The sequence below is a fragment of the Epinephelus lanceolatus genome, chromosome 9 (assembly GCF_041903045.1).
Source record: "Epinephelus lanceolatus isolate andai-2023 chromosome 9, ASM4190304v1, whole genome shotgun sequence".
Taxonomy (NCBI): domain Eukaryota; kingdom Metazoa; phylum Chordata; class Actinopteri; order Perciformes; family Serranidae; genus Epinephelus; species Epinephelus lanceolatus.
The window spans coordinates 1,938,180-1,966,037 of NC_135742.1; the positions used below are offsets into that span (position 1 = coordinate 1,938,180).

General features: G+C 39.0%; 1 protein-coding gene and 1 long non-coding RNA gene across 4 annotated transcripts in view; one reads left to right on the plus strand and one right to left on the minus strand.

The window, feature by feature from the left end:
- LOC144464322 (uncharacterized) overlaps nt 1-606 on the plus strand; it is a 59,573-nt gene extending 58,967 nt beyond the window's left edge. Inside the window, exon 4 of the long non-coding RNA XR_013492072.1 lies at nt 441-606. This is a non-coding gene — a long non-coding RNA (uncharacterized LOC144464322). The remainder of the gene's footprint in view (nt 1-440) is intronic.
- Nucleotides 1-27,858, minus strand: part of LOC117252685 (protein mono-ADP-ribosyltransferase PARP14-like) — a 39,644-nt gene that overhangs the window by 1,945 nt on the left and 9,841 nt on the right. For 2 of the 3 annotated variants that reach the window (XM_033619766.2, XM_033619765.2), the window contains exons 8-21: nt 24,317-26,498; nt 23,274-23,420; nt 22,882-22,957; nt 22,117-22,353; nt 19,150-19,371; nt 18,590-18,716; nt 18,170-18,319; nt 15,688-15,750; nt 15,373-15,558; nt 5,136-5,339; nt 4,560-4,678; nt 4,125-4,360; nt 3,746-4,020; nt 2,296-2,435 (exon numbers count right to left, since the gene is read on the minus strand). In XM_033619766.2, coding sequence (XP_033475657.2) covers nt 2,296-2,435; nt 3,746-4,020; nt 4,125-4,360; nt 4,560-4,678; nt 5,136-5,339; nt 15,373-15,558; nt 15,688-15,750; nt 18,170-18,319; nt 18,590-18,716; nt 19,150-19,371; nt 22,117-22,353; nt 22,882-22,957; nt 23,274-23,420; nt 24,317-26,498 — 4,364 coding nt within the window. The remainder of the gene's footprint in view (nt 1-2,295; nt 2,436-3,745; nt 4,021-4,124; nt 4,361-4,559; nt 4,679-5,135; nt 5,340-15,372; nt 15,559-15,687; nt 15,751-18,169; nt 18,320-18,589; nt 18,717-19,149; nt 19,372-22,116; nt 22,354-22,881; nt 22,958-23,273; nt 23,421-24,316; nt 26,499-27,858) is intronic. The other variant, XM_033619767.2, reaches the window with a different exon arrangement.

Below are 27,858 nucleotides of genomic sequence, written 5' to 3' on the forward strand. Positions count from 1 at the left end.
GTTGTAAGCTACTGTTATTACCTGCATCTCTCTCTCTCTCTCTCTCTCTCTCTCTCTCTCTCTCTCTCTCTCTCTCTCTCTGTCTCATTGTGTCATGCGGATTACTGTTAATTTATTATGCTGATCTGTTCTGTACGACATCTATTGCACGTCTGTCCGTCCTGGAAGAGGGATCCCTCCTCAGTTGCTCTTCCTGAGGTTTCTACCGTTTTTTTTTTTCCCTGTTAAAGGGTTTTTTTGGGGAGTTTTTCCTGATCAGCTGTGAGGGTCATAAGGACAGAGGGATGTCGTATGCTGTAAAGCCCTGTGAGGCAAATTGTGATTTGTGATATTGGGCTTTATAAATAAAATTGATTGATTGATTGATTGAATATCGTTTATTTGTCATCGTCACATGTACAACGGAATTAAAGTTTAGTGACTGACTAACAACCCAACAGTCTCCTTAACAGTGTGTTTTGGTGCATTGTCCTGCTGGAAGGTCCACCTGTGTCTCACCCTCACCGTCCTGGTACATGGCTCCATTCATCTTCCGTTCGATCATTTGGATTCTGCTGGTCATGAGAAGAGGAACAGCTTCATACCTTGATGCTTCCACCTCCAGACTTCACTGTAAGTGTGGGATTTTTATGTTGTGTTCGCACTAAATGTGATGAAAATTTTCGTTGTCACGTTACTTGCGCGAGTTTGAATGCTAGAATATTTTGTGTTGACTCGCATCATTTGTGCATGAAATCACTGAATTGATGAATAAACTTCTGCTGGTGTGTCCTTGGCGTCATACATTCCCAGAGGATCTCAATTAGAGGTTGACCGATTCATTGGTTTGGCGGATTAATTGGCACTGATAGGACTTTATATAAACTACTGTTAATGGCAGAACGGGGTTCCAACAGTGGCCGACATCTGTAACCCTCCACTTGTCTCATGAGTACGGCCGTAAGGCTTTTGCATGGAGCACCCCACATGCAAATACAAGATAATGTGTGCATTAGATAAGCATGTGCAGTGTAATTTGGCTAGAATTAAGAAGCAAGCCACTATCAATGCATGTGAAATTAATATCTGATAATCTAACAATCCAGCCATGTAACTACCCTTTGATTAATATCAGTTGCACAGTTTAATCCTCCTAAAGCTCCTCCTAAAACCACCAAAGTGCCATACACCAATTCTGTGCTTTGGGGCCCGAGCAGCTATGAAAAGGTTCAAGCACTCAGGTGTGCCAGCGTACAGTCAGGGCCTGGTGTTATCAGCAGATTAATCGGCCATCGGCTTTTTCCTGCTCCAGACTAGAGCTTAGATTCTCTGCCCAAGCCCAAACCCGACCCAGTTCAGGCCGTAAATTCCCGCCACTATCCAGGTCGAGTTCCTCATAATAGACCTGGGCTATGGAACCAACTACTGCGACGTCAACGGGTGTGTCGACTTTGTCGAGTGTACCAAGTGCAGCGCGATGCTGGTATGTGACAGCAAAAAGACGGGGACCTCGGCACTTAAGAGGCACATGACGAAGGCTTGCCATGGAAAGAAAGACGAGAGTCAGCCTTCAATGTCCACGTTCGTATCCTTAAAAAAATGTTTGGTTTAAACCAGGCTCGGGCTCATAATTACAGTTAAAGGGAAGGGCTGGGCTCGGAGAGAACATGCACGGTCTCGGGTGGGGTCGGGCTGGAGTTTTTGGGCCTTGTTCTAAACTCTACTCTACGACTATCGTAAATATCGGCCATTATGTGATTCACGCCCAGTGTGAACACAACACTAGGGTTATGTATAGTGATTTCGGCACAGTGGTGCAGTGGTTAGCATTGTTGCTTCACAGCAAGAGGGTTCCAAGTTCGAACCCGGGGTGGGGGAGCCCCTCTGTGCAGAGTTTGCATGTTCTCCCTGTGTCAGCGTGGGTTTCCTCCAGGTGCTCCAGCTTCCTCCCACAGTCCAAAGACATGCAGGTTAACTGGTGACTCTAAATTGTCCGTAGGTGTGAATGTGAGTGTGAATGGTTGTCTGTCTCTATGTGTCAGCCCTGTGATAGTCTGGTGACCTGTCCAGGGTGAACCCTGCCTCTCGTGTCAGCTGGGATAGGCTCCACCATGGAGCCATGTACCTAAAAATCTGTTGCTATCCACCAAGACGGTGAGGGTGAGACCCAGGTGGACCTTCCAGCAGGACAATGAACCAAAACATACTGTAAAGGAGACTGTGTGTTGGTCCCAGAGAATGCAGTAATTATTTTTAGGGAATAAAAACATCATTAACTCCAGTATGTCAGTAATGATGATCAGAAACTGAACATACGCTGATGATGTTTGCAGAGAGACCGGTCTTTTTCAGCTCTGTCTCCACATCGTTATATTCCTTAGATCCCGCAGTCAGAGGGAACAGTTTGAGGAGGTCGCCTTTCATGTCATCCCAGTGTGACGGCAGAGCGGCGTCATCTGGAACGAGAACAAGAGTATTTCAAGGTAAGACACAGTGTGGCACAAACTGCATCTCAGTTTTTGTTCCTGTTTAGACTGGACCGTCACTGTGTGTGCAAACTATCGTTTCAAAGAGGGGAAAAGCTCCGTCCTGTAAAGTGGATCCCTGAGTTTTTTCTGTGTGAGGAGCCTCTTGTCCGGTTTTATTTTTATTAGCTCAGGGTAAAGTTTCAATTTTAATATTAAAATGGAGAGAAACTAGCTAGCTGGCTAACCTGGCAGAATTCACATATAAATAAATGTGTGCTTCAGTAATATTTGAGAATGTTCAGAGAATGTAGCTATATAGCACTGTTTGTTATCTGGGTCAGTGTTAAAGGGATAGTGCACCCAACATGAAAATTCAGCCATTATCTACTCACCCATATGCCGAGGGAGGCTCAGGTGAAGTTTTAGAGTCCTCACATCACTTGCAGAGATCCAAGGGGAGAGGAGGTAGCAACACAACTCCACCTAATGGAGGCTGACGGCGCCCCAGATTCAAACGTCCAAAAAACACCTAACTGCATTAGGTGGAGTTGTGCTGCTACCCACTCTCCCCTGGGATCTCCTTGAGTGTTGTGAGGACTCTAAAACTTCACCAGAGCCTTTTTAATTAAAATAAAATAAAACTGCTGTCTTTTGTGAAGATAAACAAATTGACCGTATTGTATCTGTGCTGTAGACTCTCCAGGTGCTGCACTGCTTCTTTCGTTTCTTGAGCATCACATTTTGTTTGTGTGCTGTGCACTGATCTTCTGGGGACATTTTGCACCTCAGATTCTGACCTTGACGCTACTCTTTGAAATGGATGGGTACAGATGTGATGCAGCAGCACAGAAGTGGAGAATTTCTAGCTCACAGCAACTTAAAATGACAAAGTCTCTGGATTTTGTTTGATATCTAGCGTCTGCAAAAAATGTCATACACTTCGGATCTGTTGTTCGCAATTAGCTTGTTTGCTGTGGCACATTAATGTCACACTGAATCAAACTATTGAACAGCCAAATCTGTTTCAACATACATAATTCTGAGTCGGGTGCAGCCCCAGTTGATAATTGACATTTGTGAAATCGATGCTGAATCGTCCACATTGCTATGAATCTAAGAACTGACAACTCCCCCACAGAGAGTCTTTCTCCAAAAGAACCAAAGGTTTAGCCACCTGACAGTCGCTCCCCGTCCTCTTTTTATGGACCTTTCAGAGACACAAATCAGCTTCTCCATGTGCACGTCTGTACATGAGAATATGTTTTATGTTTAAATGAGAACTATGAAAACAAACTCACCTTTAACCTCTTTCCTCAGCAGCTCCACCTCTTTACGCCCGTTCGCTGACACTGCTTTTCTAAGCGTTACTTTAGCGTGGTATGTCTCATTGTTGATCTTGATCTTCACACGTTCTTCCTTCTTCTCCAGAGCCTCCTCCAGGGTGAGGTTGGTGTAAATGTCGCAGGGCACCATCACCCCGCTGCTGCTCTCAAACTGCCATTCTACCAGTCCGCTCAGCAGCAACGCCTTGCTCTTTAAGTTCTCCGACCTCTCCACCTTCCGAATGATGTCCCTGATGGTCAGAAAAAAACACACTTAAAGGAATATTGTAATGTTTGGTACTCTGGGACCGGAGCTTTGACAGATTTTTTCTCCTCCATGAACAGATTTACTGACCTGACTTCGGACTCAGCGGTGTAGACGTCTCTGGTCAGACCCTCCAGGTGGATGTTGGGCTCCTGGTCCTCCAGCCCTCGGTCCAGACGGATGCTCACCGTCAGTTTCCTCTGCAGGGCCTTCAGCTGGTCAATGTCAGCCTGTGACAGCTTACTGATGTACTGGTCTTTGATGGTTCTCTCCGCCTGCTCGGCCACAATCAGCTCCTCAATCCTTCTCTTGGCCTGAGTCACAGCCTACAGTGGCAGGGTAATGGTCGTGGAGTTTGGTTACAAACAAGCATGCAAGAACATTTTCAGATTGTTATCCTGAACCGCTCTCAGCGCTCTGTGAGGTTCTCTCGTATGACTGACCGACTGACTCACTGATGTCTAGAATCAAGAGACACTTTCAAAGCAAAGAGCTGAAAGGTAAAGTGAATAGTATCATGCCCACCTTTTTGTTGTCGGCACACAGCTGAAACACTGTGGGCTCAAACTCCTCTCCCTCCAGAACCAGAGGGTCAGCACTGGGACGCTCCTCCCCAAGTCCCATGAAAAAAGAAGTGACGCTGTCTGAAACAACATTTAAAAAAAGAAAAGTGTGTTGTGTTACAGCAGTGTGTAAGACATGTTTGTATCAACGTGTGCAGTGTTTTTACTGGAGTCAGTTACAGGACGATGAGATTCTGTATCGTTCTCAGTCAATAAGTTAAAGAGTAATTTGGATCCAGAGACAGAACCTGATCTTGTGTGTGTGTGTGTGTGTGTGTGTGTGTGTGTGTCAAAGCCTGACATATCTTCTCCCTCTGTGCCATCAAGCTCCATGAACGTCCAAAATCTTTTAATAACACATTAATGAGTGGCTGTTGCACTGGGTGATATGTTCTTTCATTACCATGAACACACACACCATGTGTGTAGGGTCTGCCGCACAGATACAAATCCCACTTAACATGTTGGTTTGAGTCTAAACATGAGATTGTTGACAATGTTAATCACACATCCAGAGCAGATGGAGTCCACTTCATACCTTTGAACTTTGTAAAGACACTCTTCTCTGCCACCTCCTCTCCCTCTCTCTTCTTCATGCTTTTGTGAAACTCCGTCATCATGACCGTCTGGAAGATCAGGATCTTCACGCTGTCAACAAACCTCGGGTTCTTCTTCCTCACAAAGTCCACCACCGCATCCACCATGGCGTCCGCCACCGCTGACGGGTTGGCTCCTCCCTGACCTAAATGGAAGACCCGTGATAATGATAATGATGATGATGATGATGATGATTATGATGGACAAAAGGATTGGCACATAGTCTGTGAAAGTTGATGATGAACACTGCAGGCTAACAGTCTAAAGTTTCTCAAAGTGTGAGCTGTAAAGAAAGTATGCCATAAAGTAGTCGTGTACAAATTCATAGTGTAGAATGTCATTAAAAATACTCTTAATATAATATAGTATAAAATGTTATGTTATAAATGTTATAAATAATATATACTATGTTAGTATGTTTAAAAGGCAAAGTAAGTTTAAAGAAAGTCAGTGTGTTATAGTACAGAATGTTATAAAAATGTCATAATATAGTAAGTTGAAAAATGTCATAGTACAGTAAATTATAAAAAATGTCGCAGTAAAGTATGTTAAAATGGCAAAGCATATTACGTATTATAAAAAGTCATAGTATAGTATGTCGCCCAAAACCATGAAATAAAGTTATGGTCTAGAACTTTAAAAAAAAGTCATAGTGTAATATGTAATTAAAATCATGTTAATAAAAGTTCATCGTATAGTACGTTCATAACAGTCAAAAACAAAGTATATTAAAAAATGTCATGGTATAGGATGTTAAAATAGTCAAAGCATATATTACCAAAAAATTCACAGTATAGTATGTTAAAGAATGTCACAGTATGGTATGTCTTTAAAAATGCCAAACCAAAGTATGTTCTAGAAAGTCAGTCTGATTGCTTTCTGTGAAAGTTTGTCAGTTTGGTTACAGACTCACAATCCTCATATTTTTTCACACAAAATCTGTAACAATTAAAAGAAGAAAGATTCATGTTTGAAATGGCTTTCTGTATGTTATGTTTGTGTAGTATTTTGTATTTTATTTGATGTCATGGCTTTCAGGAGGCTGAAAACTCCATCATAAAGAAGTCACCGATGTCAGACTTATTTCTTGTTGTATTCAGTACATGTTCATTAAGTCATAACACTTGTTCATGTCAAAAAGGATTCTACTGTACACCAATAGGATTCTATTGATTGAAAAAACAGATGGCAAATGTTTTGATAATTCAGCTAATGAAATCTTTTATTTTGTACAACAAACATCAAAGTCATAGTACAGCATGTCGTCCAAGGAAAGTATGTCGTCCAAAATCATGAAAAAAAGTCATAGTATAGTATGTCGTCCAAAATCATGAAAAAAAGTCATAGTATAGCATGTCGTCCAAAATCATGAAAAAAAGTCATAGTATAGCATGTTGTCCGAAATCATGAAAAAAAGTCATAGTATAGCATGTCGTCCCAAATCATGAAAAAAAGTCATAGTATAGCATGTCGTCCCAAATCATGAAAAAAAGTCATAGTATAGTATGTCGTCCAAAATCATGAAAAAAAGTCATAGTATAGCATGTCGTTCAAAATCATGAAAAAAAGTCAAAGGAAAAAAAGTCATAGTATAGTATGTCGTCCAAAATCATGAAAAAAAGTCATGGTATAGCATGTCGTCCGAAATCATGAAAAAAAGTCATAGTATAGCATGTCGTCCAAAATCATGAAAAAAAGTCATAGTATAGCATGTTGTCCGAAATCATGAAAAAAAGTCATAGTATAGCATGTCGTTCAAAATCATGAAAAAAAGTCATAGAAAAAAAGTCATAGTATAGCATGTCGTCCAAAATCATGAAAAAAAGTTATAGTATAGCATGTCGTCCGAAATCATGAAAAAAAGTCATAGTATAGCATGTCGTTCAAAATCATGAAAAAAAGTCAAAGGAAAAAAAGTCATAGTATAGCATGTCGTCCGAAATCATGAAAAAAAGTCATAGTATAACATGTCGTCCGAAATCATGACAAAAAGTCATAGTATAGTATGTCGTCCAAAATCATGAAAAAAAGTCATAGTATAGCATGTCGTCCGAAATCATGAAAAAAAGTCATAGTATAGTATGTCGTTCAAAATCATGACAAAAAGTCATAGTATAGTATGTCGTCCGAAATCATGAAAAAAAGTCATAGTATAGTATGTCGTCCAAAATCATGAAAAAAAGTCATAGTATAGTATATTGTCCAAAATCATGAAAAAAGTCATAGTATAGTATGTCGTCCCAAATCATGAAAAAAAGTCATAGTATAGCATGTCGTTCGAAATCATGAAAAAAAGTCATAGTATAGCATGTCGTCCGAAATCATGAAAAAAAGTCATAGTATAGCATGTCGTTCAAAATCATGAAAAAAAGTCATAGTATAGCATGTCGTTCAAAATCATGAAAAAAAGTCATAGAAAAAAAGTCATAGTATAGCATATCGTCCGAAATCATGAAAAAAAGTCATAGTATAGTATGTCGTCCGAAATCATGAAAAAAAGTCATAGTATAGTATGTCGTCCAAAATCATGAAAAAAAGTCATAGTATAGTATGTCGTCCAAAATCATGAAAAAACGTCATAGTATAGCATGTCGTCCCAAATCATGAAAAAAAATCATAGTATAGTATGTCGTCCAAAATCATGAAAAAAAGTCATAGTATAGTATGTCGTCCAAAATCATGAAAAAAAGTCATAGTATAGCATGTCGTCCAAAATCATGAAAAAAAGTCATAGTATAGCATGTTGTCCGAAATCATGAAAAAAAGTCATAGTATAGCATGTCGTCCAAAATCATGAAAAAAGTCATAGTATAGTATGTCGTCCAAAATCATGAAAAAAAGTCATAGTATAGTATGTCGTCCCAAATCATGAAAAAAAGTCATAGTATAGCATGTCGTCCCAAATCATGAAAAAAAGTCATAGTATAGCATGTTGTCCGAAATCATGAAAAAAAGTCATAGTATAGCATGTCGTTCAAAATCATGAAAAAAAGTCATAGAAAAAAAGTCATAGTATAGCATGTCGTCCAAAATCATGAAAAAAAGTTATAGTATAGCATGTCGTCCGAAATCATGAAAAAAAGTCATAGTATAGCATGTCGTTCAAAATCATGAAAAAAAGTCAAAGGAAAAAAAGTCATAGTATAGCATGTCGTCCGAAATCATGAAAAAAAGTCATAGTATAGGATGTCGTCCGAAATCATGACAAAAAGTCATAGTATAGCATGTCGTCCAAAATCATGAAAAAAAGTCATAGTATAGCATGTCGTCCGAAATCATGACAAAAAGTCATAGTATAGTATGTCGTCCAAAATCATGAAAAAAAGTCATAGTATAGTATATTGTCCAAAATCATGAAAAAAGTCATAGTATAGCATGTCGTTCGAAATCATGAAAAAAAGTCATAGAAAAAAAGTCATAGTATAGCATGTCGTCCGAAATCATGAAAAAAAGTCATAGTATAGCATGTCGTTCAAAATCATGAAAAAAAAGTCATAGAAAAAAAGTCATAGTATAGCATGTCGTCCGAAATCATGAAAAAAAGTCATAGTATAGCATGTCGTTCAGAATCATGAAAAAAAGTCATAGAAAAAAAGTCATAGTATAGCATATCGTCCGAAATCATGAAAAAAAGTCATAGTATAGCATGTCGTTCAAAATCATGAAAAAAAGTCATAGAAAAAAAGTCATAGTATAGCATGTCGTCCAAAATCATGAAAAAAAGTTATAGTATAGCATGTCGTCCGAAATCATGAAAAAAAGTCATAGTATAGCATGTCGTTCAAAATCATGAAAAAAAGTCAAAGGAAAAAAAGTCATAGTATAGCATGTCGTCCGAAATCATGAAAAAAAGTCATAGTATAGGATGTCGTCCGAAATCATGACAAAAAGTCATAGTATAGCATGTCGTCCAAAATCATGAAAAAAAGTCATAGTATAGCATGTCGTCCGAAATCATGACAAAAAGTCATAGTATAGTATGTCGTCCAAAATCATGAAAAAAAGTCATAGTATAGTATATTGTCCAAAATCATGAAAAAAGTCATAGTATAGCATGTCGTTCGAAATCATGAAAAAAAGTCATAGAAAAAAAGTCATAGTATAGCATGTCGTCCGAAATCATGAAAAAAAGTCATAGTATAGCATGTCGTTCAAAATCATGAAAAAAAAGTCATAGAAAAAAAGTCATAGTATAGCATGTCGTCCGAAATCATGAAAAAAAGTCATAGTATAGCATGTCGTTCAGAATCATGAAAAAAAGTCATAGAAAAAAAGTCATAGTATAGCATATCGTCCGAAATCATGAAAAAAAGTCATAGTATAGTATGTCGTCCGAAATCATGAAAAAAAGTCATAGTATAGTATGTCGTCCAAAATCATGAAAAAACGTCATAGTATAGCATGTCGTCCCAAATCATGAAAAAAATCATAGTATAGTATGTCGTCCAAAATCATGAAAAAAAGTCATAGTATAGTATGTCGTCCAAAATCATGAAAAAAAGTCATAGTATAGCATGTCGTCCAAAATCATGAAAAAAAGTCATAGTATAGCATGTTGTCCGAAATCATGAAAAAAAGTCATAGTATAGCATGTCGTCCAAAATCATGAAAAAAAGTCATAGTATAGTATGTCGTCCAAAATCATGAAAAAAAGTCATAGTATAGTATGTCGTCCCAAATCATGAAAAAAAGTCATAGTATAGCATGTCGTCCCAAATCATGAAAAAAAGTCATAGTATAGCATGTTGTCCGAAATCATGAAAAAAAGTCATAGTATAGCATGTCGTTCAAAATCATGAAAAAAAGTCAGAAAAAAAGTCATAGTATAGCATGTCGTCCAAAATCATGAAAAAAAGTTATAGTATAGCATGTCGTCCGAAATCATGAAAAAAAGTCATAGTATAGCATGTCGTTCAAAATCATGAAAAAAAGTCAAAGGAAAAAAAGTCATAGTATAGCATGTCGTCCGAAATCATGAAAAAAAGTCATAGTATAGGATGTCGTCCGAAATCATGACAAAAAGTCATAGTATAGCATGTCGTCCAAAATCATGAAAAAAAGTCATAGTATAGCATGTCGTCCGAAATCATGACAAAAAGTCATAGTATAGTATGTCGTCCAAAATCATGAAAAAAAGTCATAGTATAGCATGTCGTTCAAAATCATGAAAAAAAGTCATAGTATAGTATGTCGTTCAAAATCATGACAAAAAGTCATAGTATAGTATGTCGTCCGAAATCATGAAAAAAAGTCATAGTATAGTATGTCGTCCAAAATCATGAAAAAAAGTCATAGTATAGTATGTCGTCCAAAATCATGAAAAAAAGTCATAGTATAGTATGTCGTCCGAAACCATGAAAAAAAGTCATAGGAAAAAAGTCATAGTATAGTATGTTGTCCCAAATCATGAAAAAAGTCATAGTATAGCATGTCCTCAAAAATCATGAAAAAAAGTCATAGAAAAAAAGTCATAGTATAGTATATTGTCCAAAATCATGAAAAAAGTCATAGTATAGTATGTCGTCCAAAATCATGAAAAAAAGTCATAGTATAGTATGTCGTCCAAAATCATGAAAAAAAGTCATAGTATAGTATGTCGTCCGAAACCATGAAAAAAAGTCATAGTATAGTATGTTGTCCCAAATCATGAAAAAACGTCATAGTATAGTATGTTGTCCCAAATCATGAAAAAAGTCATAGTATAGCATGTCCTCAAAAATCATGAAAAAAAGTCATAGTATAGCATGTCGTCCAAAATCATGAAAAAAAGTCATAGTATAGTATGTCGTCTAAAATCATGAAAAAAAAGTCATAGTATAGCATGTCGTCCGAAATCATGAAAAAAAGTCATAGTATAGTATGTCGTCTAAAACCGTGAAAAAAGTCATAGTATACCATGTCGTCTAAAATCATAAAAAAAAGTCATAGTATAGTATGTCGTCCCAAATCATGAAAAAAAGTCATAGTATAGTATGTCGTCTGAAATCATGAAAAAAAAGTCATAGTATAGTATGTCATCCAAAATCATGAAAAAAAGTCATAGTATAGTATGTCGTCTGAAATCGTGAAAAAAAGTCATAGTATAGCATGTCGTCTAAAACCGTGAAAAAAGCCATAGTATACCATGTCGTCTAAAATCATAAAAAAAAATTCGTAGTATAGCATGTCGTCCAAAATCATGAAAAAAGTCATAGTATAGTATGTCGTCCGAAATCATGAAAAAAGTCATAGTATAGTATGTCGTCCAAAATCATGAAAAAAGTCATAGTATAGTATGTCATCCAAAATAATGAAAATAAGTCATAGTATAGCATGTCGTCCGAAATCATGAAAAAAAGTCATAGTATAGTATGTCGTCCAAAATCATGAAAAAAAAGTCATAGAAAAAAAGTCATAGTATAGTATGTTGTCCGAAATCATGAAGAAAAGTCATAGTATAGTATGTCGTCCGAAATCATGAAAAAAAGTCATAGTATAGTATGTTGTCGAAAATCATGAAAAAAGTCATAGTATAGTATGTTGTCCCAAATCATGACAAAAAAAGTCCTAGTATAGTATGTCGTCCAAAATCATGAAAAATAGTCATAGAAAAAAAGTCATAGTATAGTATGTCGTCCGAAACCATGAAAAAAAGTCAAAGTATAGCATATCATCCAAAATCATGAAAAAAAGTCATAGTATAGCATGTCGTCTAAAACCGTGACAAAAGTCATAGTATACCATGTCGTCTAAAATTGTGAAAACAAATTCGTAGTATAGTATGTCGTCCCAAATCATGAAAAAAGTCATAGTATAGTATGTCGTCCAAAATCATGAAAAAAAAGTCATAGAAAAAAAGTCATAGTATAGTATGTTGTCCGAAATCATGAAGAAAAGTCATAGTATAGTATGTTGTCCAAAATCATGAAAAAAAGTCATAGTATAGTATGTCATCCAAAATAATGAAAAAAAGTCATAGTATAGCATGTCGTCCGAAATCATGAAAAAAAGTCATAGTATAATATGTCGTCCAAAATCATGAAAAAAAAGTCATAGAAAAAAAGTCATAGTATAGTATGTTGTCCGAAATCATGAAGAAAAGTCATAGTATATTATGTCGTCCGAAATCATGAAAAAAAGTCATAGTATAGTATGTTGTCGAAAATCATGAAAAAAGTCATAGTATAGTATGTTGTCCCAAATCATGACAAAAAAAGTCCTAGTATAGTATGTCGTCCAAAATCATGAAAAATAGTCATAGAAAAAAAGTCATAGTATAGTATGTCGTCCGAAACCATGAAAAAAAGTCAAAGTATAGCATATCATCCAAAATCATGAAAAAAAGTCATAGTATAGCATGTCGTCTAAAACCGTGAAAAAAGTCATAGTATACCATGTCGTCTAAAATTGTGAAAACAAATTCGTAGTATAGTATGTCGTCCCAAATCATGAAAAAAGTCATAGTATAGTATGTCGTCCAAAATCATGAAAAAAAAGTCATAGAAAAAAAGTCATAGTATAGTATGTTGTCCGAAATCATGAAGAAAAGTCATAGTATAGTATGTTGTCCGAAATCATGAAAAAAAGTCATAGTATAGTATGTCATCCAAAATAATGAAAAAAAGTCATAGTATAGCATGTCGTCCGAAATCATGAAAAAAAGTCATAGTATAATATGTCGTCCAAAATCATGAAAAAAAAGTCATAGAAAAAAAGTCATAGTATAGTATGTTGTCCGAAATCATGAAGAAAAGTCATAGTATATTATGTCGTCCGAAATCATGAAAAAAAGTCATAGTATAGTATGTTGTCCCAAATCATGACAAAAAAATTCCTAGTATAGTATGTCGTCCAAAATCATGAAAAATAGTCATAGAAAAAAAGTCATAGTATAGTATGTCGTCCGAAACCATGAAAAAAAGTCATAGTATAGTATGTTGTCCCAAATCATGAAAAAAAGTCATAGTATAGTATGTCGTCCAAAATCATGAAAAAAAGTCATAGTATAGTATGTTGTCCTAAATCATGAAAAAAAGTCATAGTATAGTATGTCGTCACAAATCATGACAAAAAGTCATAGTATAGCATGTCGTCCCAAATCATGAAAAAAAGTCATAGTATAGTATGTCGTCCGAAATCATGAAAAAAAGTCATAGTATAGCATGTCGTCCAAAATCATGAAAAAAAGTCATAGTATAGCATGTCGTCCCAAATCATGAAAAAAAGTCATAGTATAGCATGTCGTCCAAAATCATGAAAAAAAGTCATAGTATAGCATGTCGTCCCAAATCATGAAAAAAAGTCATAGTATAGTCTGTCGTCCGAAATCATGAAAAAAAGTCATAGTATAGCCTGTTGTCCCAAATCATGAAAAAAAGTCATAGTATAGTATGTCGTCCGAAATCATGAAAAAAAAGTCATAGTATAGTATGTCGTCCGAAATCATGAAAAAAAGTCATAGTATAGTATGTCATCCAAAATCATGAAAAAAAGTCATAGTATAGTCTGTCGTCCCAAATCATGAAAAAAAGTCATAGTATAGTATGTCATCCAAAATCATGAAAAAAAGTCATAGTATAGTATGTCGTCCAAAACCATGTAAAAAAGTCATAGTATAGCATGTCGTCCCAAATCATGAAAAAAAGTCATAGTATAGTCTGTCGTCCAAAATCATGAAAAAAAGTCATAGTATAGCATGTCGTCCAAAATCATGAAAAAAAGTCATGGTATAGCATGTCGTCCAAAATCATGAAAAAAAGTGATAGTATAGTCTGTCGTCCAAAATCATGAAAAAAAGTCATGGTATAGCATGTCGTCCAAAATCATGAAAAAAAGTCATAGGAAAAAAAAGTCATAGTATAGTATGTCGTCTAAAACCGTGAAAAAAGTCATAGTATAGTATGTCGTCCCAAATCATGAAAAAAAAGTCATAGTATAGTATGTCATCCAAAATCATGAAAAAAAGTCATGGTATAGTATGTCGTCCAAAATCATGAAAAAAAGCGATAGAAAAAAAGTCATAGTATAGCATGTCGTCCAAAATCATGAAAAAAAGTCATAGTATAGTATGTCGTCTAAAACCGTGAAAAAAGTCATAGTATAGTATGTCGTCCCAAATCATGAAAAAAAGTCATAGTTTAGTATGTCGTCCGAAATCATGAAAAAAATTATGACAAAACGTCCTCGGACAGTAAAATCATGAAAAAAAGTCATGGTATAGCATGTCGTCCAAAATCATGAAAAAAAGTCATAGAAAAAAAGTCATAGTATAGCATGTGGTCCAAAATCATGAAAAAAAGTCATGGTATAGCATGTCGTCCAAAATCATGAAAAAAAGTCATAGGAAAAAAAGTCATAGTATAGTATGTCGTCTAAAACCGTGAAAAAAGTCATAGTATAGTATGTCGTCCCGAATCATGAAAAAAAGTCATAGTTTAGTATGTCGTCCGAAATCATGAACAAAATTATGACAAAACGTCCTCGGACAGTATCACAAAAAAAAGTCATAGTATAGAAATTATATAAAGATCTATAAAGTTGTATGAGACTTGAATTTTTTTTATTTTTTGTTTTAAATTTATTGCTCTTATTTGATTATATTACTGTTTTTAGTATTTTATTTCTGTTTCTGTGCAGCACTTTGGAAACCTCCATTTGTAAAATGTGCTATATAAATGAAGTGGATTGGATTGGAAATGCATGCATCATCTTTTAATCATCAGCCGTCCATTTCAATACTTTTACTTCCAGTAGTCTGTATTTAATACTCTGCTGCTGAATCAAACTGGGCTCCACTAACATGCTCAGGTCTGCTGAGGCCGACGTTAAAGGCTGATGAATTTTAACATCTGATGGTGGATGTGACACAAACTCTGTACAGACAGAACCTACTGTACCTGCGCATCACATCACATCACATGCCTCACCTGTCTGCTCTAACAGCCAGATGAGTAAATAACACCAGAGAAATCAATGTTTCACAGTTTATCCCATCAACATGACTGACTGCACAGGGAACCAGTGAAATGACAGAAATGACAAACAAAAAACGAGGAAACATGAAAGAGGAAACATTTGAGAGAAGTCAGACTGAGTGTCAGTCCCTGCACGAGGAGAGCTTTCACAGTAAAGAATAAACAAAGCTTAAATAATCAGAATGTGATTGTAATGTAAAGTATATAGATTGTGTTTGTGCAGACCTGTTCCAAGCGCTGGGAAGGAGACCGATTTAAACTTGTTCTCTTCACAATACTTCAACAAAGAGTAAACGATGTCCTTAATCTTTGCAGGATCGTTCCGGCCGACAACGTGGATGATGTGTCTGCTGGGCAGCAGGCCGCCCGACGTCATGATGAACTGGCTAGGCTGGTAATTCGGAGAACTCACTACAGAGAGGATCGTCAGCAAGGGGAGAATAATCATTTGTAAAGTAACGGATGAATGGTTGAAAGGTGACACTGAAGAAAAGAGCATGAAGTGAGTGGATGAATCAAGGTGAAGCTGCAGCTACGTACCAATCTGTGAGCACTCCAGCTGAACTGTTAACCCAGCACTGTCTAAGATCGCCTTTGACACTCCTGAGAAATTAAAAGACAAGAGGCCAATAAATGACTCTGCTGTGAGTCAGAGAGGATATATGAACCACAAAAAGAAACACAAATCTATTGTTTAATTAAATTAGGGATGCACGATATATAGCGTGCCGATAAACTGTCAGCCGACATTGGAACATTTTTATAACTATACATTACTGTATCCCAATAATTAAAATTACAGCCAATAATTAGCAACAATAATACAAATCCAAACTGCTTTCACTGACTTAACGAGGGCAGTGTCTTCACACCCAACACAGTGGGTGGTGGCACATGTACCTTTAAACTTGGTTTGCAAGCCACCAATAAACACAGAGAAGAAGAAGAGCAACTGCAGCATGGCGTCTAGAGGGCAAACATGTCACAATGTGGACGTCTTTGACAGTTCCACAGGAAGACAACAGGACTGTGCCAAAGGGTCTGTTCTCCAACCACCCGACACCCCACCGAGCCTGGTCTGACTCTGAGGTTATCGAAATCTGACGTTTGGGCAGTGACTTGCAGCATCAGAAACCAACAAAAAAAAGCCGTCCTGTAACTTTGGTATGATACGCAGCTGCTTGACGTTGTAGTTTAATGGCGCCCGGTGGATCGCCCTGTAGGTGTATTTACTGATGTACATAAAGCGTAAATTGATCATTCCCTCTCTCTTCAGAAATGTGAATGCTGTGGTCTAAGAGGTGTCGCACTCCTTTGGTTAGGCAGTTATTTAAATAACAGATATCAGTTTGTAACAATCAACAATACTGAATCACATCTACGAAGAGTAACCTGTGGTGTTCCACAAGGTTCAGTATTGGGACCTCAGTTATATATACTTTATTTAAATTATATTTGTACGATATCTAATGTGTTGAAATTTGTAACATTTGCTGATGAAACACATTTATTTTATTCAGGTGAAAGAGTTATTATAAACAGAAGAAAGGGAACTGATCATGTTGAAAAAACTGTTTGCTGTAAATAAGTTCTCACTAAATAAAAATAAAACAAAATTTATGGTGTTCGGTGGCATCAGGGCTAATTGTGAAATAAAACTGAACTTAAATGGTGTTGAGATTAAAAGAGTATATGAAATAAAATCTTTGGGTGTGATTATAGATCACAAAGTGTTGGAAGCCACACATAGAACATATTAAACTGAAATTATCCACATCTATTGCTGTTATACAACAGTGTAGTTGATGAATGAGAAATGTTTGTATACATTGTATTGTTTACTTTTAATTTCATATATGTCCTATTCAATTCAATTTTATTTATAAAGCCCAATATCACAAATCACAATTTGCCTCACAGGGCTTTACAGCATACGACATCCCTCTGTCCTTTGGACCCTCACAGCTGATCAGGAAAAACTCCCCAAAAAACCCTTTAAGAGCAACTGAGGAGGGATCCCTCTTCCAGGACGGACAGACGTGCAATAGATGTCGCACAGAACAGATCAGCATAATAAATTAACAGTAATCCGTATGACACAATGAGACAGAGAGAGAGAGAGAGAGAGAGAGATGCAGGACAGACGATAATGACAGTAGCTTACAACAACATTATTGAAAGTAATAATATTATAGTTATAGTTCTGGCTACTGTGGTACAATATGTTGAAAGTATGTATTAATATCTGGCAGTATACATGTGTGACAATAGTCATATGTGTATAATAACAGTAGAAGTATGACTAATGACTAATGATGGCAGCAGCAGCAGGAGGCATCTGGCAGGACCACGGCAGCAGCACAACCACACACGTCACGCTGTCCAGGCACCGCTGCGCTCCTACCGTGCTGAGATTTGGGGAATTGTTTATAAAACACATATAGACTCTATAATTAAACTTCAGAAAAGAGCCCTCAGAATAATACATAAAGCTGATTATTGTGAATTTACTAATCACCTGTTTATAGCATCTGGACATTGTGTATTTAAAAACATTGGAAATACTTTTTCAAGTTGTCAACAAAAAAACCTTCTTGTCAGTATTCATTTTTTTAGATTAAGAGAAGAAAATTAGAATTTAAGAGGGTTGTTTATTTATGGAACATGTAAAGTTAGAATGTAAAATACAGATGTGTTTCTGTTTCCTTTCTTTGGCAGTTTAAATACTGATGACAGATGCCTTCACAAAATGAAATGGATGCAAAGTCACATCGACCTTCCACAACAAAATTCTCATCAGTTCGTTCTTGAGTCCACCTGGACGTTTGTGTCAAATTTGAAGAAATTCCCTCAATGCGTACTTGAGATATCGAGAATAAGACGGATGAACATAGCGCCCCCTGCTGGGGCTATCACGTGCTCTGAGAACTTAAACATTAAAAAAAAAAAAAAAACAGGACAGTCTTGTGAGGATCGCTCAGTGAGAAAAACAGAATGATGGTGAGGAGAAAAAAAGAGTCACCTGATTTAAGGGTAAAGTCCTGATTGGAGGAGTTGATTATGACATCACAGGCCTCCTTGGTGATGTCTCCAGATGACACCTCGAGGGTGAGCTGACCCATCTTCATCTGATACACACCGAGGGAGGGGGACGACACCTGACTGAAGGAGGCTGAGACACACACACACACACACACACACACAACTTAGCTTTAGCAAAATATATAAATGCTAATTATTGGCTGTAATAAAAATATATTCGTGATCAGATCTAGAGTTAAAGACAGAACTGCCAACACTGCTTTGAGACGGATTTGAAGACTTAAAATAAATAAACTTTCACTACAGAAAACGTACATATTTTATCATATTCCGTTTCTGACAGTATTTTCCCCCAAATCCAACACTGGAGGTTTAATAAAAGGTTTTTGGTGTTTCTTACCTGAGGACTGCTGTGGTGGAGAGGCGGAGTGGCGAGGTGAACGTCTAACTGGTGAGTCGTTGAATCCCTGAGCTTCATGTTGGATGTTTCTCTGAACAGTCTGACCTCTGAACGCCCTGCTGAAACACTGACGGACAGCATGTTGTTAATTACATAAATACATCAAAATGGATGCACCAGAATAAATCTTATCATTTAGTTTATTACATGTAACGTTCAATTTGTTAAATGTAACATAGTTTATTGGATGTAATTTTTTTTAATGTAATGTACTTTATTACTTGTAACACGTAGTTTATTACATGTAACATTTAGTTTATTGAACGTAACATTTAGTTTATTAAATGTGATGTACTTGATGACGTTACATGTAGTTTATTGGATGTAATGTTTTTTAAACGTAATGTACTTTTTTACTCGTGATATCTAGTTTATTGAACGTAACATTTAAATTACTGAACATAACATTTAGTTTATTAACTCTTTATTAACTCTTTGCTGTCACCATCAGAACGTGGCGAGCACTTAAACATGCCGTCCACAGAGACATAAAAACTCACATCCACAGTTTGGCTGTCACTCGGGTGAACGACGATGGCCACCTCTCTCAGATGGCGAGGATTCAGTCTGCGGCTGAATGAGTGGATCTCCTGCAGCAGGAATCTGGACACCAGGTCTTTGGGGAAGCCCAGGTTTCCGGTGCCAAGGGCCGGGAAGGACAGCGACGCCATCTGACATTTCTCAGCCTCCTCTAGACAGTAACTGATGATGGACAATAACTCCTGAGATACGGAGACGGCACAGAGAGCAGGTGACACTGAGATTAGAGAGGCTGCTGGTGCAAACAGTCAGCGGTATGAAGTCAGAAATAAATAAGGGGTCAGTTAAATAATTATTAGACATTTGTGTGAAGTTTTTTCACAATTAGCGTTTGGATTTTTGAGCTATGGCCAAAAACATTTTAATGAGGTCACACTGACCTTGACCTTTGAACTTTGACAACAAAATTCTACTCAGTTTATTCTTCAGTCAAAGTGGATGTTTGTGTCAAACTTTTAAAAATTCAATTTAGGTGTTCTTGAGATAGCCACGAGAATGAGACAGACAAGGTCAAGGTGACCTTGACCTTTAAACTTGACCACCACAATCCACCAGTTCATCATTGAGTTCATGTGAATGTTTGTGCCAAATTTAGAGAAATTTCCTGAAGCTGTTTTTGAGATACAAGGGTGGGCTGAAAGGTTCATAGGCTGACTAAGAAGGAGTAATGTCAGAGCAATGAAACTTGGCAGGCATTAAATTCCACCCTCCCTGACACTAACTGCATTGTTTCCTTCTAGTTAAACTTTGTCTAGACTGACAAGGTGTCAGTCAGTGTCTGTATAATTGACATGTTTTTATATTAGTGTTTGTAATGATTTGATTTTTGTGGTGGACCCCAGGAAGATTAGCAACCGCTGAGGTGGAGGCTAATGGGGATCCAATTAAATAAACAATAAACAATAATTCTAGTTAAACCCACATTTGACAGCTAATCGAGGACTGAAAATTAGTACGACAGAAATTTTATGAACATGGACAAAATTTGGAATTGTGGTGTTATCAAAGATCTGCAGAAAAAGGGGTTAGCCCCAAAGGACATTCATGCTGACATGGTTGCTACATTAGGGGACGATGCTCCAGCTTTATTAACTGTGTAAAAGTGGGCAGCTGAATTCAAGAGGCGTAGGGAGAGCCTTGAAGATGACCCAAGGTCCGGACATCCTGCCACAGCTACTACCCAAGAAAACATTGATCGTGTTCACCACATGGTGATGGGTGACAGAGGTTTGACTGTTAATCAGATAGCTAACGCTGTAAGAGGAGAGAACATTCTGCACAATGAACTTGGCATGTTGAAGGTTTCCGCTCGGTGGGCGCCACGGCTTTTGACCCCTGATCAAAAGCACACCAGGCTGGTCATGTCGCAGGAAAACTTGACACGTTTGGAAGCAGATCCAGCTGGTTTTCTTGAATGTTTCTGAACCCAGGATGAGTGTTGGGTCCACCACTTCGAACCAAAGACAAAAAGGCAGTCCATGCAGTGGAAACCCCCCTCTTCACCCCCTCCAAAGAAGGCCATGGTGGTGTCATCAGCAGGGAAGGTGATGGCTTCAGTTTTCTGGGATGTAAAAGGCACTGTGTTTATTGGCTACCTTCTGAGGGGCCAAACAACATGCTAACTTGCTGAGGCAGCTGCGAAAGGTGATCAAGACAAAATAGCCAGGAAGACTGACCAAGGGGGTCTTGTTTCATCAGGACAATGCTCCAGCACACAAGTCTGTGGTTGCAATGGCTGCTGTGCATGACTGTGGCTTTGAACTGGTTGATCATCCTTCATATTCACCTGGTTTAGCACCATCTGACTATTTTCTGTTCCCCAACATGAGAAAACACTTGGCTGGGAAGCAGTATCAGACTGATGATGAGGTCATATCTGCTGCTGAGGACTTTTTTGACCATCAGAGTGAGAGCATCTATACCAAGGGGATCCAATCGCTGCAACACAGATGGAAGAAGTGTGTAGACCACAGGGGAGACTATGCTGAAAAATAAACCACATTTGGTCAAATCTGACCACTGCATCATGGTCAGCCTGTGAACTTTTCAGTACAAGAGAATATTTGCAGTTTACTTAAAGTGGTGGAAATTAATTTATATATATGTAAAGTGCTTGAAGATTCAATCATAACAAAAGTGTCTGTCATTCAAGAGAGACAATAAAAACAAACGGGATGGTCACAGTTGTCATATTGAAATTTAAGGTGTGTTGATGGATTCATGTTGTCAGCTTGTACATTGAATAACATGCAAAAAAACATTCCACCATAAAAGTTGCCGTTTAGCTGCTGGCAGTCGGCAAGGTCAATTCAATTCTTCTATCTTGGCCTACACTGAACCGAACTGAAATGAACCATCCTGCTTGGTGGAAACGAGGCTTTTGATGTACAGACTACATGTTGGTTTTGGTATCTAATCTCCTACATTCTACTCTACTCCCACAGGAAGTAACTGTTTGTAAATGTAAGGCAAAAAAAAAAAAAAGAAAAAACAAAAAAAAAGTAAATGTAAGGCACACGATAGCTGAGGATCCAGATCTAAAGGTGATGGAGGAGCTGATGTAGCAGCAAACGCTGCTGCTGAAGCTCCAGAAAAATGTTCTTGCTCAGATTTAATTATGTCTGTGAAGAAATGGCATTTGACTGGTTTAAGTTTCTGGTCCAAGAGTTTCTTTGAGTGCAGAGGAAATGGATGAATGATGATAACCTATCGCATTCATCTCACAAACTCTTTGACCTCACAGACTTGGCTGCACTCTGTTCCACCTGCGATGTCACTGCACCCAGTCTAGACAGTGCTTGTGATTCCAACAGACGTGCCACATGTTCAGACATGCCCCAGATACACGTCTAGTTTTTCAGTTTTCACAATAAACACCCTGTTAAAATAAATACGTGTAAACATATCAATAAAATAAAACCCCTCACCTCCTCCGCCTGGCCGGCTCCGTTGTTCCAATATGGGCAAACAGTGTGAAAGACTTTACGACACTTAAGGTTAAACCCATCTGTGACGACGACGTCGCCGTACGGCAACGGGGACGAGCCGGCTTCAGACCGGACAGCTGACTGCAGGCTGGGCCCGGCCGCCTGCAGGATCGCTTTGGACACAGCTCCCTGGTTCAGGTTCATGTCCTCTGAGATGGTGTTGACGATGACGTCAGTCTGTGGGCCAAAAACACAGCATCGTACACAAAGTTAGGACAACAACTGAAGGATCAGAAAATTAAGATGTTATTCCTATAGAAGCTCCAGTGTATCGGATTTAGGAGGACATAGTATCAGAAATGAAATATAATATAATATAATATAATAAGTAGGTTATGAGCTGTTTATATCTACATAGGGAGCGGATGCTCGTCTACAGAGTTCTTGTGGTGTGTTTCCAGTGTGTCTGATCTGTTCCTTACCCGTCTGACTTAATTTCAGTGATGTCTTTGTGTTCACAGACTTCAGATACTTCAGCAGTTACTTTGATGAGAACAAGATTATCATAGCTGATAGAAATAATGGACAAAACCTCAAAAATAAAATCCATGTTTAACGACTGGAATCGCTCTTTAAACCAGGGTTAGTTTCAATCACAGGAACTTTACTGCCATCTAGTGGATATTTTTATCTAAACCGCCTCCATGTCATCAACAGGTGGCACACACACATTAATAGTTTGTGCATCACAGGGTCAGGACTCACAGTCTGGTCCTGGATGTTTCCCTTCAAGAGAACAATCTTCAGACCCTCAGCTGTGGTCTGCTCCAACCTCCCCGACCTGCAGCCAATCAGAGAACAGGACTGATGTCATCACAGTGAGTCACCATTACTGTGTCCAAAGTTTGTTTTTGTTACTCAAAAGACAGAAATCGTAGCGTCTGCAGACTTCCTGAGCTGCATAGCATGTGTTCTTCATTTCACATTTTGGTGCTTTTATTTTGAAGCATTAACCCTGGTCTTGACTTGTTAATGACCCTGTGATGGACCAGGTACTAAAAACATCTTAAATAATGTCCTCAATACTTTTTTTAAGAACAAAAATAAAATCAAGAAGACAGAAGAAGAGAAATGAAAGACAAAGAGAACAACCTTACCCTCCGTGCCCTCCGGACCGGGCATGTCCCCTGAGGCTGTGACCTCCGCTGTTACCTTGCAGACCTCGTCCTCGTCCTCCACCTCCTCTTTCACTAAAGCGACGGCCCCTGGGCAACTGGCTCTGACCTCGACCCCACTGATGCCCACTGGGAAGTGAACAGTAGAGTTTAAACATTCATACAAGTCTGTGTGATTTAAACCTCATAGGCCCCGATCACACAGAAAGCATGCTGCCTTTTTTTTTTAAATGCCACTAGTGGAAAAAAAAAACGCTTGCTGTGCTTTTTTGATTGTTGCCAGGCAACCACCCCATCACCTCTTTACCCTAACCTTCCCCTGTAATCAGTGTGTAGTTGCTGCCATGTTGAGGCAGAGGGTGCTGTCTGTAGCTCTGGTTGAGGGTGAGAGGCTGTCAGCAGATAAACAGAGATCTGTGTGGGTACATGAGACCCTAAAAAAGAGGCTGGATCATGGGGAGTACCACCAGTTGGTCCAGGAGCTTCTCCTCCATCATGGACGTTTACAGTACTGCACTTATCTGCTGTTTTCTATTGAGATGCTGCTAACTGTGCTTTGTGAAGTCGTATAGCTCTGGGTATCCAGCAACCACTACCACCAGTTTCTCCTCCATTGGTTATCAACTGTAAATTTGTTGTCGTGACCACCACAGAAGGCCTGCCTCCCACATCATCTAATTGGACAATGGGAAAAAAGGATGACGAAAGAAGAGATGAGGTGGGGCGCTTTTCTGCTTTCAGTTGACGTTCAGAGTGCTCCGGCAAAAATGCCAGGCACCTTGAGCACAGAAACACGAGGTGCACATCAACACAAAAACTGTGAGCAAAAACTTAGAAACTGTTACAAAAAGTCACCTCCAGCTGCTAAAACGCTGTCTGTGTGATCAGGGCCTAAACCTGCGTATAACTTCCACCACTTCTAATGTTAAACTATTCCTTTAAATATCCACCCGCCTCCAAATCCCCACAGTATGTTCCCTTCAACAGTAAAAGTCCATTATGATAAAAATGTTTTTTGGATTTACCCTGAAGCCCCGGTGCCTCTTTCTTCTGTCGGCTGTGGTAGTGTCATTGAAGGTCCAAGGTCCATGAACTCTTTGTTGACAGCTGTGGCCAGGACTCTCACGGTCTTATCATTGTTGTCCACCAGGTGAATCTCTGTCAATGATCTCGGACCCCCTGGACTGTCGCAGAACTCCCGCACAGCCTGAGCAATGGTCTCAGCACAGAGTTCAACAGGAAAACCAAACACACCTGAGCTGATCGCTGGCAGCGCGATGGTTGAGCAGTTCACTTCCTCTGCTCGTGTCAGACTTCTTTTAACAGCGAGGTTCAGAAGCGACACTGATGTCTTCCTGTCAAAGTCAGAGAACCGTGGACCAACTGCATGGACAACGTGCTTGCAAGGCAGGTTGTATGCACCTGTTACGATGGCATCACCTGGACGTAGTTTTCCATTCCTGGCAACGTGGTTGTCACTGATTTTCTGCAGCTCTGGTCCTGCAGCCTTGAGCAACGCAAAAGCCAGGCCACCAATGTGCTTTAACTCCTCGTTAGCTGCGTTGACCACTGCATCCACTTTGAAGCTACAGATGTCTGCCTTGCTGACGGAAACCAGAACTCCACTCGTGGTCTTCACTTTGCAATAACTAAGGCCATTTTCTTCCTCGTAGTCTTCTCCCTCCTCTTTCTCTTGAATCTCTGGACGAAGCAATACCACACAGCTGAACTCTGTCATTATTGTAGACAGGAACAGGCTTCCTTGAGTCTGAAAGTACTTCTTAGCTCCAGGCTTGTCCACGATGAAGGTGTCAGTGAACAGAGCACCAGTTAGCTCCTGAAAGCAGATTTTGGCTTTCTGGACATGGAGACGAGCCCCAGCCAGGATGATTTTTGGCCTCTCTGAGTCAAAACGGATTTCCACATCATTAGCTTTGGCAATACTGTCCCAATCTTCTGTTTTCTTCTTGCCAATGAACTGAACAACAGCACAGGACTCGACACGAATGGTTTCTTGAACTCGTGAGTAGTTCTCGATGAATTCCTTCAGACTGCGGGTGACCTCTTTCACTGGATCCTGGAAGCCGGCCACCATTACTTTGTCTCTTCTCTCTGGGTGGATCTGAATGGCCACTGTTCTCTTATTCGCAGAGTTGTAGGTGTCCAACAGCTGTTGTTTCAGGTTCACCCAGTTGTGAAGTTTCAGAACTTCCTGGTCTTCTACATCCAGAGTCTGCACAGCTAAAGCGGTCTTCATCTTACTCTCAGCAGCAGCAAGAACACTTTCAGAACTCCCCAACAGGAAGAGCCCTTTGCTCTCAATGCTGTAGATGGCACTGATGCCTTGGGATGTGAACAGGCACTGCGACATCACCATGGGATCCACTGTCTTGAGAAAGTCTAGAAGATGTGGGGGGACATTCAGCTGCTTTTTACTCATACCCACAGTCTTCTCCAAGATCCATGCCTTGGTCTGGAAAACCTCTGCAGGGAGTCCTCTAATGGTTAATTTCTGGGTTCCTTCATCAAAGGAGAGTTTCATGTCAGGAGAAATGTCCTGGGCAGCTTTCTGGAAGCCCTCCTGCTGCAGGATGTAGAACATTGACGGGGACATATTCATTATCTCAGAGACACTGTCTGTCTGCCGTTTAATCTGATCCATGGCTTTAAGAACAATGTTCTCCACAGGGAGTTTGATTTGTTTTATATCGTCAGCTCCACCAGCCAAGGTCAAAACCCCCCTGGATGCATCCAGAACGGGGATGGCGTTTTCCCTGATAACAGAACGGACGTCTTTTTCTGCAACTTTCCATGCATGTGCGTTTGCTGGACATTCAAAGGCTGTGTACTGGGACATTTGCTTACGGAAGGCCTTTTGGGCGGTACTCATCCAATTATCGACATGTTTGGCGGTCAGACCTTTCTGCCTCAAAAAGCTCGGGAGAGGGCTGAGTTTCACCTCTGGGTTATCCAAGTCCACGCTGCAGAAGAACGGACTCATCTGATCGTTGATGCTTTTTAACAGCTTCTTCATCAGGAGGAATTTCCAGACAACGTGGTGAACGCTCTCTGTGAAGGGCTCGGGCATCTTCCATGTTGGTCGTTCTTTGCCGTACAGGGCGGAGCCCAGGGACTCATGGTACGGATACATCTTGACAGGAATGGTCCGCATCACATAGTCTTGTTTTATGCAAATACTTTCCACAACTGCAGCAATACAGTGAATAAAAAAGAAAGATCAAGTAAGTGGTTGTTCTATTTACAGCTACAAGGCATTTAAATGATACTGGACATCTTTAAAGGTACTTTACGGCCAAAAGTATGTGGACACCCTTGTTCTTACATTTGCTTTTGATTAGAGTCTGTTTTTCCTGGTTTGGTCTAAGAAGTCCCAATGAAATGAAGTCTTTATGTAACAGCATGCAACAACATTTTACTCGTCCTCTGTTAGCTCACAGACTGCATGAAATAATGGATGTAGTTACCATAACGTCAAGTTTGTCAAGTTCTTGCACTGAGAGCATGGTCATTGTGGACGTAGCCACAGTGACATCACCTATTATTTTGTGACTGACATTTTGAGGCTTCAAGTTCAGTATTTAGGCCGTTGTAATCTTATATTTTGGGACCAGATAAGGCCATATCTGAAGGGAGGGAGGAGCTTTGAACGAGTGGGGGATGTATCTGACTGAGAAGCTGAGGGCACTAACAGCAGACGAACTCTAAGCCTTAAGAAAACATAAACAGGTGAGTTATACAAAAATTCACCTCCGTACAGTTGTCATGAATGTTGAAATTAGTTATTAAGACCAATACGGTTTTTGTACCAGGCTGTAAACATGTTTATTTCCACATGTTAACATGGGGGTCTATGGAGATTGACTCACTCTTGGAGCCAGCCTCAAGTGGACATTAGAACAACTGCAGTTTTTAGCACTTTAGACTTTAGAAGTGAACGTAGCCTTCAGGTCTGAAAAGTTAAACCAATGCAGATATGCCTTAAACTTGCATTCTTCCCAATGGCCAGCAGGGGGCAACTCCACTGGTTGCAAAACAAAAGTCTGAGTGCATACAGCAGTCTGTGAGAAAACGGAGTCTTCTTCAATGCAGCTGCAAGATTTCACTGGTCGTTTAGTCTCAGAAAAAAAAAAGTTAACTCTATTAGGAGCCGCGCCTTGTTTAAATAAATCCAAACCTTTATGGACCATGTCAGAATTTAATTTAAAGGTACAGACACAGGAAGTGTCATCGCACAGCAGTCAGACAGGAGTCAGGTTACAAACCAAACACAGCCGACTGATATCTTTCCCTTCTTCTGTTAATATTCAGTCTGATAAACACGGAAAAGTTGATCATGTTCGTGCAGGGCTGCCCAGAGGTTTACATCTGTCCCACGGACGATAGGCCTACACACTTATAAACAGCTCCTGGAAGAAGATCAGCTCTGCTCTCAGGATTTCAGGTAAATAGGCCATGATATGGTGTTTATTAAGGTTGCTTCGCAACCTGTCACCACGCTCTTGAAAGCTGGCACAGAAAAGGCACGAGAGTAGCGCCCAGAGCCCAA